This window comes from Liolophura sinensis, chromosome 7, assembly GCF_032854445.1.
Source record: "Liolophura sinensis isolate JHLJ2023 chromosome 7, CUHK_Ljap_v2, whole genome shotgun sequence".
Classification (NCBI taxonomy): domain Eukaryota; kingdom Metazoa; phylum Mollusca; class Polyplacophora; order Chitonida; family Chitonidae; genus Liolophura; species Liolophura sinensis.
This window is the reverse complement of record NC_088301.1, coordinates 35,645,882-35,658,922: the sequence shown is the minus strand read 5'-3', so window position 1 is coordinate 35,658,922 and position 13,041 is coordinate 35,645,882. Positions and strand designations below refer to the sequence as shown.

Here is a 13,041-nt window from a genome sequence, read left to right as displayed (position 1 = left end):
GGATTATATTTGCACAAATTTTCACTAAAGTAAAGAGAGCTGGCCATATACTGATCCTTTTAACCAGCTGCTATAAAAGTTGCATGACGCATCGATCTCATAGATTTAACTGGATATTGCACTGCTCGTCGAGTTTTGAGTGATACGGTTACATATACCTGGCGGTATAAAACAATGTAATGGTTTGTCTTAAGCCACAAAACCGATTCTGATGCCCTTTTTCTCACATTGTCTGGTGAACGTAGAATATTTCGTCAGTAGCCTCCATCGGGTGCACCAGGTTAAGCGGATGTTCAGACCTTGTGAAGTACTGTATGCATGACAGCTACAGATATACAGAATTTAAGGCTTTTGCAGTTACATGCGTTACGGTGAGAGGGCAAATATATATACATTTATGGTGATACTAATTTAGCATATCGATTTGAGACTCAGATTTAAACAATAGTTAAACTGGAGACATTATATGCCTCTAATTGTCTTAGAGCCTGACATGCAGCAAAGAAATACATCAATTTACAAAATTTATCTACTTTTGAGGACCATAACGTTTTGTCTTAAAGGCTTGCTGTTATTATCTAACACAGAATGCCGTATTAACAGGCGAATCCCCATGGAGGATGCATCAGATATTCATTATGAAAAACTACAGCATAAAGAATAAAACTAGAGCGGAAACGACAGCGTGATAGTTGGCAAATGGTCACACGTGTATCTGGGGAAATACAGCATCTTAACAACTGACCATATCGCATGTTGAAAATACGCCAAATGTCCTTCGGAGCTTATTTTACAATAATACACTCGATACATTTCCATGGCCATAAATCTCAAAACATACCAATTAACAATCAAGTTTGTGAGAGCAGAATCACTAAATACTTTTCGTCGCACTGTTTATTAGGGACTGTAATTTCGACAAAAATCTCTTAAGTTTGGCATTACCTTACCAAACTCTCTGAATATGAAATCCAAAACCTTACAATATAATAAAAGACTTACATAATAGGGAGTAAAATCAGAGCAGCGACGTCAGTGTAATAGTTGGCAAATGGCCACACATCATTGGTGAAATAGGGACTCTTGTCAGTTTACCTCAGTTAGAGTAGCGTTCTACTCTAACGGTACATGCATGCAAGCACTTTTGATAGTAGCAAATTAAACGCCCTCTGGCAACTATGGCCTTTTGATATAACAAAACAAGTTAGTGGTGGGTCACAATACTCGTGTAACCACGAAAGCTCTCGTGTATTTCATCTAGAGTCAAGAACTTCAGACACCCTATACATATGATCTATAGGCCTACAGTCTGTGTAGGACTGTATTAAACTTATTTTAAATAAAAATAATATTGAAAGCTACCGAAAAAATCCTTGCGACGTATATGGCTATCACGTTTACGGCATATTTATGTGCTTAAAAAGATTTTTATAATGTTCATGCTTATCTAGGGTGTGAGACTGACACATAGTCCAACACCTTTAACTTTTTTTTTACGTATCCATGGTTTTGTATAACGTCAATTTCCTATACAGCAAAGATCCTGATGGGTCTTATCGATAAAACTATTCGCGGTTTGTTTTAACAGCCGTAACTATGGCAACCCTCGTGGAGAGCCTGTCGTCGCCCTGCTTGGCCTGCGCACACGTAACAGCTTATATCGCGCAGCTCTATGCAAATTTGCTGACGAGTTTTCGTGCCTGAGCAGAGCGGCGATTTCTCCCGACTAAACCTGGCAAGGCACTGTGACAGACGGAGTGGCTGTCCAGCAGGGGTCGGCCGAACACAGTGCTAACCTGCAAACCGGTTACATATCAAGGCAGCCTCGCTAATCAGTTCGACAAACGCCTCACGATCCGATGTCAAAACTAAAACAAACTGGTGCGAGCTGTCTCGATACACACTTTGACACGCGGCTATCTCAGAAACTCAGATTGCCAGTTGTCTGTCGCGTTATCCGCCATGTGCCAGCAGACATCTACATCAACACCTTTCAGGCAGCCAACTACCAAGTCAGGAGGCGAATTTGCTGATTTCTTAACTTGTCACTGGAATATTAGCTGTATTGCATGCTATAGGTATCAGTTATAGGTTGTATGCATTTCTTCCATATAATTAATCACCCATCCTATTGGTGCATGACGATCATCATGGTATGAATTCTCAGCAGGAACGCGGAGCGACAAAAGATTCTCCATTTCGTATTGTATTTCACTTAATTTAATTTAATGATGTAAATTATTTCCATTTGTCTTATCGCTTACCAAGACCTGCATTATTTACGAGGCCTTATATGTACTTGATTGCATTGGGTTAAACGCGGAACTTCAAGCAAGTTATCATTCATAAAAAAGAGGAACCCTAAAACCATGAAAGGTGGGTTCAAGCCGATAAGCATAAGACCCATTTCCGAAACAACCGAAAACACCAGTATACAAAACAATTAAAGTATTGTATAAGTGGTTCATAAGGCTGATAACATGTAAGAAAGAAGCAACCATTTTCATTTATGCAGCCCTGGATTGAGACAGTCAGTTTTAGACGATATTTAAAATCAAATTTCAAACTCATGGTCCATGAATAACTTCAAGGTTGAAATGCAAATATATGTATCTGATTGCAACTCTTCATAAAATCGGGCCTCCTCGGCGCAACGACTCAGGAGCGTCTCGCCAATGCGTTTGCTGTCAGTTCAAGTTCAGCTCATGCTGGCTTCCTCCCCGACCGAAAATGGGACAGTCTGACATCATCCTGCGGATGATTGTGGGTTTCCCCGGGGCTCTGTCTGGTTTCCTCCCACTATAATGATGTACACCGTAATATAATTGAAATATTCTGGAGTACGGCGTAAAACACCAGTCAAATAAATTAACAAATAAATGTTTATGAATGCATAAAGTAGATGTAAAACCCCTAGCACATGGTTATGTGGAATTAGGCATATTGCAAGTTATTTCCAAGGAACTTAATTAAAGACATATGAATGGCCACATACCATGTATGAGCACTGTCGATGGCATATATTGCTCTCCAAGTTCCAGAGGAACCTCGAGGATTCCCTCTCAGAGGCTGGGATTCAACCTGTCGTGTGCGCTATAGAGACTAAAGAACAACTCGTTTCCAGTGCAGCACCAATAATTTCATCTGTTATACTTAATAACCCCTGTTTTATTTACATATTTCCTCAATGCACTTTAGGGCGGGAATATACCCTAGAAGACGATCAGTTCTTAAGGATTGGGTCATTAAAAGAAGAGACAACGCTGGATCAAATGCACCCCATCACGTGAAGTTTAAGACGCATAACTTTTTGACACTGTGATGTTGTATAACTGATGTATCACACACAAAGAGTCAAAAGAACCGCCATCTTATTACATTAGATCAATCAGGTGGTAGTTATCTCTATTCCGCTTACGTCACTAGAAACGTGGTGTGGCTTTTATAACAAGATGATAATGAGCTTGGGGTACGAGTGACCCGACAACGAACTGCAGATTGCTTTATCATGGCATGGCCTCGTAAGATCTGTTTTCACCCTTCTTCTTGAATAAATCAGGTTATAGTATTTGTTGCCTTTTTTTAACCTTGTAGTCCTGCTGATATCGCACATAAAGGGTTTTTTTGCTTGCTACCGTGTCAAAATACACTGAGGAGCTGGGTTGGTTTGAAGGCAAATTTGGTTAAGTCGGTTTATATAGTTCAGCAAGGATATGTCGCGAAGAAAGGTTGTCGTATATAGGTGGCGGACAGTGAACAGCACAAATTCATACAAAATATTTTTCGGGGTGGATACATATAGTCACAATAAAGCGTATGCAGTATAACATATTAAATCATCTTGAACAGGCATACAGTTGCAAATATATTGACCTACGTCCGTATTTGGTTAGAGTTACTCCCCAAGTTTGGAATAAAAATAAACAAGCATATACATTTACCTCTAGTAAAAGTATATATTATAACATCGCAGGAGCGAGGTGTCTGGCCGTTATCAACTTGTACCGTGCACTGTATGGATTTTCCATTTTCATTTCAATTTTACATGCATGGAATGATACAAGACTGAATTCACACATGCATCTCCTATACATACACTGTATATAATAAAGCAGTGAAGAAATACGTTGATGGCATGCATGTGCTTTTTGTTTCACGTGTAAGCATTAGTGAGTACTTCTAGGATCACCCCTAGGAGATGCATATTTCTCTATGCAGTGTAATTGTATATACATTATACAGCTCTTGATGTGTCTCGAGTACATGCATTGAACCTGTGACAGGAAAGACTGTCAAAATGTACACTATTAATTTCATACAATTTCTGAGCTTCAGGCTTGAAAATTGTGTTCTGGGATTGTGTTCTTCTACAGTGTTATATTTATGCGCAGAAATTGTAACTACCTTAATAACAAATGCCTTTGTGCACGTTGTACCATACATAACGAGGGGAAATCACCTTATTTGAACACAGATTTGTAAAGAATAACCCAGCAATTTTATATCATATGCAACTGTTTGTAAATCGTAATGCCCAATAATGACATCTGATGGTTTGTAGTTTAATACAATCAAAGATTTTATATTTATTCTTTATTAACTTTTAAATGATTGACCTAAGAAAGGTCACCTGCAATGATATATGCTTAAAGGCATATTTTACTGTTACTCTTACTGCAGTAATTAAAGGGTTCTATTTAATTATTATTTGGAAAACTTGAGCATGTATATGGTACGACATAAAAAAAACATCTACCAAGTGATGGTATTAATTACATAAATTTACTCATTATATTATCCTAATGGTCTTCTTTCAAGATAAATCCATCCTTCTGAAATAACACATGCAGCCATTGGAACCAAACGATAATAACTAATTACAAATACATCATGTATAAACTCAGTCTTAATTAAGCCGCCATAATTTACATGTGTAATTTTGTAGCTTGCAAACGTTTACGTTATTTCACACGTACATGTATGTACAGCTGTTTGCTGATAAATGTGTTGCAGCAAGTCGTTTAAAAAGGCAAACTAATCAATTCTGCAGGTGAAATTATAGGATAGCAGATAAACCTTCTGTAAACAAAAACATCTAGATTTTTTTCGAGGCACTTACCTTTTTTTCCATAAGGAACATACACAAATTTGAACTCGTATTTCGTGTCAAGTCATATATCTGTACTTCTTTCTCGAGGAAGAGATGACTTAAACACCACCCAGAAATAAAGTGCCAATCAAACTGACAAAACCACATTTCCAGTTACTCGAGTGTCCAGATAAGCATTGGAATGTCCACCCACAATCATTTAATTATGACATTAGGACTGCACAAAAGTGCATCAGCTGTATAGTATCAAATAACCTATGATAAATGTTGAGTTTGTGATGTATATGTCAACATAAGTGCATTCGCTTTATACACATACATGAGTGTATTAACAAAAAGAGAGATGAAAGAAATATTTTGATCAAATTTGAGATTGATTTCATCATATACAGTTCTTGTTGGGTCCACATCAAGATAATGCGGGCTTAAAATATACGTGTATGTGAAATGGGCTATAAGGACATCACAGAGCGAATTTTAGATAGAGAAGAAAAAAACATCCATGTCACCCTTAGTATAAGACATACTTTTGAATCACTTTTTGCATTATATATGATGAACTAAGCTATTTTTAAAATTAAACCAGTAAAAAAAATGTGACGTAAAAGTGAACAAGGCAGTCTGTCGCTATGGTTTTCTGGACACGGTAGTAGTTAGACAGATCTACAGGCATACCAACTTCTAGACCAAAGTCTTAGCTAGTTAGACTATATAAATTTTCGATCTGCAAGATGTGGTTAGCCCCATTTGTACATTTAATCACTCTCAAATCCCACAATAATGCTAACTACCATCGTATAAGTAAAATATTCTTGAGTACGGTTTGCAACACAAATCAAATAAATAAATAAATAATCCTTCTCACAGCTTAAAACCCAGAGCATATGCATTACCCGGCCAGGATCTGATACAAACGTTATCAGAAAAGAAGTATATATACGCAATTTTTTACATACACAATGAGGCTTTGTCACAAAAACGGCGATGTTTTCTTCGTGCCATTGAATAAAAAACTTTTTTTACTATAAATATCCAAACTATCTTTTGATCATAATGTGACTCAAAATAGTTAAAATAGAAATAGTTGGTCTTTATGTATATTTAATTAGATAATGGATATTTTTAAAGGTGGAGAAAACATAAACATTATTACATGATGTTCAGAGGAGAGTTTGAAAAGTCAATAGTAATATAATCTTAAATATTTTTTCCATTTTTCTTTCGTGAACAAAAGGCACTCGAAAAAAAATCTTGTATATTGGGTATTTGGGACCACCCAAATATATCATTTTTCTAAATGTGGATATAACGCATGTTTAATAAATATTTTTGGGCTAAAATTTGTTCTTATCAACTAACAACCAGAATTTTCATCATATTTATATTTTTAATGAATTCATTATTATTATCATAATTCAGATTAAATACATGTTTGTGGATAAAAACAACAAATTCATTAGACATCAATCACACATTTACATAGAACATTATAATGCAAAGACGATATATACAAAGAAATGGTTCCAAATACCCACCCACCCAAGAATATTTTCAATTACCCTTTTATTCTGAAAGATCGAATGGAAAAAATATGAAGGCCACATTTGCAATTATCTTTTCATGCTCTTTCATCTGACATTGGCATAAGTTTTATGTTTTCTTTTCCTTTCAACAGATGGAAAATATACCTTTAGGAGGCTCCACACTTAAACTAGAGGTACGAAATGCAAAATGCTCCGACGGTTTATTATAATTATTTTATTACTTATTTTATTTAATTTGTCTCATGTCTCGTGTATGCCCACTTGTGTATGAAGGTAGTGGACTTGCAGTCAAGGGGAGGTAATCACTTTCGAAACGATGGGACTATTTTTTGTTGCTATGGTGGCGCGAGGCAAGTTGTGAATATTATAAAATACATTCGATATAAAACTTCTACTAATTACAAAGCAAAATAAATGTATTGCGATTCTTTTCAACTCAAATATCACCTGCGTTCAAACTCCACAGCTCATTATATTATTGACAATGGTACTACTTTAGGACAGCGTTGCTATGCACGGTTGAAAATCAGTATATAAACACTGTGACGGAAGAGTCAAACGTGGCTGTCAAACGCAAGTGTTAGTACTCTGAAAGCGTGATCGGTATTTGATTTCACCTTAACCATGTCTTGGGCTGCTGGAACTCTTGTCACAACACACAATGCCACCTACATACCACCCAGATTCATGCCAGGGTAAGTACTTTATATCAAAAGCTTTCACTGCAGACATGTTTCGAAAATTGGTCCGTGAATAGTTATAGTGTGTCCAACGGTATCCTCTCTCGACAAGATTTGAGGTACTGTAACCAATGTAGGCCTATAGGCTACGGCTGTGTAGCCTGACAAATCATCGATGATCAACCACAGACTGGGCATTTCCCGATTGTTGAAAAATATATAGAAAGTGATTTAAGCAGCTTGAACCAATGGGTTAATTTGCAAATTGGGTTGCCTCTCACAATAATGCTGGCCGTCGTATGAGTGAAATACGCTCTTGTACGTGAATACGGCATTAAACACCAATCAAATAAATGAACGAAAAAATTGCAAAGACAGGTTTTATCAGTCTGTGATATCAAACAAGTGTCCTTCTAATTTTTTTTTACAGGTATCGGGGTCATTGCCCTACTCTGAAATATGATTATGGGGAAACATATGGAAATGCAACATCAAAATATTTCCAGGACTATCGATCCGAAGTTCTGAATAGTTCAAAGTTTCCTTATTGTCGTGGTGGTCAGTTCCCAACATACTACACCCACAATCCAGACATGGTCATTGGTAACAGGACTCGGACCAGGGACAGGTGGATCACTGCACCAAAATATGAGCTCTCAAATATCAACCATGACAGAAAAGAGGAACTGTATCAGTTTGACAAAGTAAGAAATTATATGATATTAAAGTTTTATCAGTTCCAGTGTCATTCAGGACTTATTACAAAATTTACAACTGCTATATCTGCACTTGTGTCTTCAGTTTAGTACTTGGCCCCAGGGTCATTGATATGCCTTAGATTTAAGTCATTCTTAATTTCATAACAGTTAACTGCACTAAATTTGTGACCTTTCAAATGTTTATTTTAATGCCAAAAAGTTGTCAGAACTTTCTGGACAAAAATGAAAATTAACATTTTACGTTCAAAATATAAGTTATAACTTAAGACTTAGCTATAAGACAGCTTTGTGATCCTCTAATATGCATTCTATGAATTGTCCCTCAGATCTATTGGCCACATGCACCATTGGAAGAAAATCTGCAAATCAGTATTTTTTTAACTACTTCAACCACCAGGTGATCAATGTAGTGTGGTGACAGTGATTTTTTAAAATTAATCAATTTTGCAAGTAGCCAATAACGACAGTGTTCTTTTTGACTCATAGTTAAATAAATGTCATTTGCATACAAGGTTATTTATAATTTTTATGTTTCAGCTGGCACAAGGGCAGAGAGAATTTTACTCTGATAAAAGTGGCACTGTTAAGAAAGTTGATTATTTTCAACTCCCGGTTAAAGCAGAAGATCAGTTTAAGAAACAGGTGCCATTGTAAGTATGGGTGTACAAAATAACAAGTGTGCAGCATTTTTTTCTGTTCTTACTGCTTTCTAACATATTCTGTATGGATAATTGCAATGTTTTTGTGTGTCTCACTTTTGAGAGGAAAAAAAAATAGTGACTTCCATAGTAGTGTGACTTTCTTTTGAGATAACAGGATTTGTGTAAGCGCATGAAACATTTCAGAACCATTGCATTCATCCATTTATTCTGTTTCACTAATCAACTGCATGACAAATATGCCTTATATTGCACATTCACATTTGAGTTCAAGAGGTATTTTTTTTAATGCATGGTACTTTTAGGTTTGCTGTAATAACCATAGAAGTTTCAGTGTATGTTTCACCTTATTACATACAAACATATTTACTCTGTGCATGTACCTGTAGCTCCTTAAGGCTATTAGGTACATATAGGCCTACAGGTAAATGGAAAGTTTAATATACACAATTGTACATAATATTCATGTACCCATATAATGATCATTGCAAGTCTACATGGCTATTTATGTGCATTTAGATGGCATCAGTGTATATTCTACTGGCCAAACTTCAAGGCTTACCAACAATGCTTATTATTTAATTATCTGGGCAGAAGAGTACATGGGAATTCAATATTTTGAACATATAACATATTCAAGGTGAGAAGCAATGCATGGTAAGAGTTCAGATTCCCAGACCTGTGCTCATTAGTGAGCAGTAAAAAAAAAAAATTGGTCTGTATCCATGTTTCAGGCCAATGTTACTGGTAAATATAATAAAGAGCACACAAAAATAAATGAATAAGATTTCCAAGAATCCTAGAGCATGACAGCTTGGATGAATTTCCTAACCAGATCAAGATATCATGGATCTAGTACTTCACTAAATGCAGCGTTATAAACAGTCTGTCATCATAGTTAGTGAGCAACATGAATAGCTGTTAGTAAAAAAAAAATTGGTCTGTATCCATGTTTCAGGCCAACGTTATTGGTAAATATAATAAAGAGCACACAAAAATAAATGAATAAGATTTCCAAGAATCCTAGAGCATGACAGCTGGGATGAATTTCCTAACCAAATCAAGATATCATGGATCTAGTACTTCACTAAATGCAGCGTTATAAACAGTCTGTCATCATAGTTAGTGAGCAACATGAATAGCTGTTAGTAGTAGAGCAGAGACCAGTAAGACATAAGTTATAACAACTTGTTAATGATCTGTCAAACAAATGCATGAGAGGTATATAGCTAACTACATGTATTAGAAGTACATGTATTTGACAACTAAATGGGCTTACAAAAGTGAACATGCCATGTGTTAACAAATTCTAGACAAGCTCGTCGGAATGCACCATGATTTAACTTATCAATACTTGAGGTAGGTCAACCGTATAACTGTATAATATTTCATGTAGGTCATGCTCACCCCATGGTAGTGAATGTAGATTAACATTCTTAATTTTTACATACATATAGACTGCTTTCATGAAATCATTGTATGCTACATGTATCTTATTACTTGGTAAACACTTCTTAAAAGCATGCTGTTGCCATTTCCATGTTTAGTTGTTCAGTTCTTATTTTCTTATAAAACTTTTTCTTTTCTGTTTCCTGCTTCTGCTGCAATATATTTTCAAGTACACCCATACTTTTGAAAATTAAATGGTTAAAAAATAATTGAAAACAAAGTTAAACATTGATATGAAATCTGTTGTTGAATTCACCTATACAGTAATCATCTGAACTACTTGTAAGCCTCGGCAAGTACACCCATACTTTTGAATATTAAAAGGTTAAAAATATAATTGAAACAAAGTTAAACATTAATATGAAATCTGTTGTTGAATTCACATATACAGTATGTAATCATCTGAACTACTTGTAAGCCTCGGCTGACCATAAAGTTGACTTAGTAAATTTCCTATACTCCTCAAATTAAACCCGTTAAGATTCAAATAAGTCTGAAGGTGTTATATTGAGTTTGCCTCTGATGTCAACATGTACTATTCAGCACTCATCGGGATCATCTGTTCAGTACAAAGGTAAGAATTTGTAGTAAATCTGGCATTTGAAAACTGATGGAGATTTCGGCCATCCCTTTTATGTAGCGTATATAGCACATGTATTATGATAGCATTAAATTCAGCAATTTTTCATGATGACAACAGGATTTAATCCCTGTCCAGAATTTTCAAGACATGGAGTTGCTTATTAGCCAACATTTCCTCTAAAATGAGTTTATAGGATACATGAAAGGTTCTGTAAATGACAAGTATGGTTTTAAAGAAAATGGCGCAATATATTTCTTCTATAAATCCTTGTATTTTACGCATATTTTTTATCAGTGGTTGGAAATAGTCAAATTGACAGCAGTGAACACAAAGGGGAAGCTGGACCAGCTTAGCGCCCCCAATTCAGGCACTAAATTCTTTTGACAGTTATTATTGTTGACGTCACCACAGCAGGCTACTGAAACTCTATTCTTTATTGAATTGATCTTGCACCTGATCAATAAAATTTCACCAATATGACAGTGGTTTATCGGCAGATGGTTGGTAGTGGAACTATCGCAGTCAGGTACAGGTATATCAGTCTACGACCTCAAAGATGCAGCTAAAGCAGCAGTAAAAGGTTTCAATACTGAAGTCTGCTTGCTGTCATGTTTGTATTTGTGTTATAATATCACAATGTTAACATAAGAGTGCAGAACAATATTGTTTGCTAATTGGATTACTAATACATATATTCTTACCCTACATTTTGTTCGGGCAGCTAAAACAATAATACAAAACTGATGTTATTTGGTGCATTTTTTTTTAAACTTTGATTAAGGGACACTGTTCACTTGGTTTAAGCATATACATTTACCCCTTCAAGAAATCACAAGTTGTTTCAGAGACAAAATGAACAACATCCCACAACAGGTTGACAACTGAAATTTGGACTGAGGAAGATATTGTTTAATATTGTCTTTACAGTAAACATACACAGACTTGACCCTATCTTCTCCTTCATGTGCCAGAGGTATTCACTGAATATCTGGAGTGTCCTAAAGCAGTTCTCAATGTAGCTTTGCTGAAAGTAAAAATTTGCCAAAGTGTTACACTTTGCAGGTGATAGGGTTCAATTTTTCATCCATTGTTCATCAGTGACAGTGGTTGACAGAAGTGAAGACATCTGGAAATTAAGGCACTGGCAAGGGCAGAAATATTTCATTTGTATTGGCTTGCACTGCAGAAGTCATTATTCAGCCAGATGTAATTAATTGCACACAACAGAAAATACATCTTCACTCAGCAATTTTAAGAGAAAAAAAATATACTTGGGTCCATCACATTATAAAATGTGACTTCTATGTCTCAATTTCAGCATGATTCTGTCAACGCGGTACACACATGACCAGCAGGCTGATCAGCGCCCAGAAAACAGGCTCTCCCTCAGAAAACCAATCCTAAAGCAGATCCTCCCAAAGCGCAGTGTGCGCGACAGAGGCATGAGAGATGTCTATTTTGAAGAGAGATAATACGATTTCTTTACATAGTTATTAGGATCTATTTTTGCAGCAAAAAACATGTACTAGGAATATTCTGATACATGCCAAAACCTTTCAGCACATTTTCTGACTTGCAAATCTTTTGTTATTGTTTGGAAATGGTATACCCTTTATGACATGTTTGTGAATTTACAGCAGGAGTCCCTGAAGAAAAAAAAAAAAAAATTAAGGCAGTGCCCGTTTTTACAAAGTTGTACCAGTATTTGCAAAGCTATGTTTTTCTTTAGTTTATTTTGGATTACCCCTGTCAAAATACTGTGGACAAATGTACCAGATTAACCATTTTGTCGGCTGGAATCCTGTATGAATAATATAAAAGTTCAACACACTCTTCCCTCCCCAGATTTTCGCTTTTTGCTCTTGTGAGGGAGGTATGTCTGTAGCCTTTGCCTCCATTGATATTTTGGGAATCATTTTTTATTTATCTACATAAATTATTATAATAACTTATTGTAATGGGACAAATAGAACCTTTCTGCCTTCTTTACATTTACAAGGCAAGTATTTCATTATTCATTCTAAATAAAATAATACTATCTTCGAGTGACTTGTTTTGTTTTTCATTGTTTTTATTTGCATTGGCTGTTGCCAACAGACTGATGTACACACTTCCCACATAAATATTTCCCTTGTCAAACAACCATGATTGCAGTTCACATGTGTAAGAGCTTTAAAGTTGTACAAAATTTTATAAGAAACAAAAGGTTGTTCATGCCTTGCTACTGACTTAACGACTCTTAGTTTGATCTTTTATGCAATTTATTTGATTGGTGTTTTACGACACTCAAGAATATT

The 13,041-nt window shown here is 35.7% G+C and overlaps 1 protein-coding gene across 2 annotated transcripts; it reads left to right on the top strand.

The window, feature by feature from the left end:
* The first annotated feature begins 7,210 nt into the window (after positions 1-7,210).
* LOC135470005 (ciliary microtubule inner protein 2C-like) lies at positions 7,211-12,789 on the top strand. 2 transcript variants are annotated; one of them, XM_064748687.1, is made up of 5 exons: positions 7,211-7,349; positions 7,765-8,038; positions 8,591-8,703; positions 10,705-10,735; positions 12,063-12,217. In XM_064748687.1, the coding sequence occupies exons 1-5, from the start codon at positions 7,279-7,281 to the stop codon at positions 12,090-12,092; spliced, it is 519 nt and encodes a 172-aa protein (XP_064604757.1). In that variant the 5' UTR covers positions 7,211-7,278; the 3' UTR covers positions 12,093-12,217. The 2 variants fall into 2 exon arrangements, with proteins under 2 accessions (XP_064604757.1, XP_064604756.1); XM_064748686.1 differs by lacking the exon at positions 10,705-10,735 and having other exon boundaries at positions 12,063-12,789.
* The last annotated feature ends 252 nt before the right edge of the window (positions 12,790-13,041 follow it).

Bases quoted from the DNA above. Each gene is read 5' to 3' on its own strand.
- LOC135470005 (XM_064748686.1), top strand. From the start codon at position 7,279: ATGTCTTGGGCTGCTGGAACTCTTGTCACAACACACAATGCCACCTAC. The intron at 7,350-7,764 runs GTAAGTACTTTA...TTTTTTTTACAG, and splicing joins CCACCCAGATTCATGCCAGG to GTATCGGGGTCATTGCCCTA. The intron at 8,704-12,062 runs GTAAGTATGGGT...TCTCAATTTCAG, and splicing joins TTTAAGAAACAGGTGCCATT to CATGATTCTGTCAACGCGGT.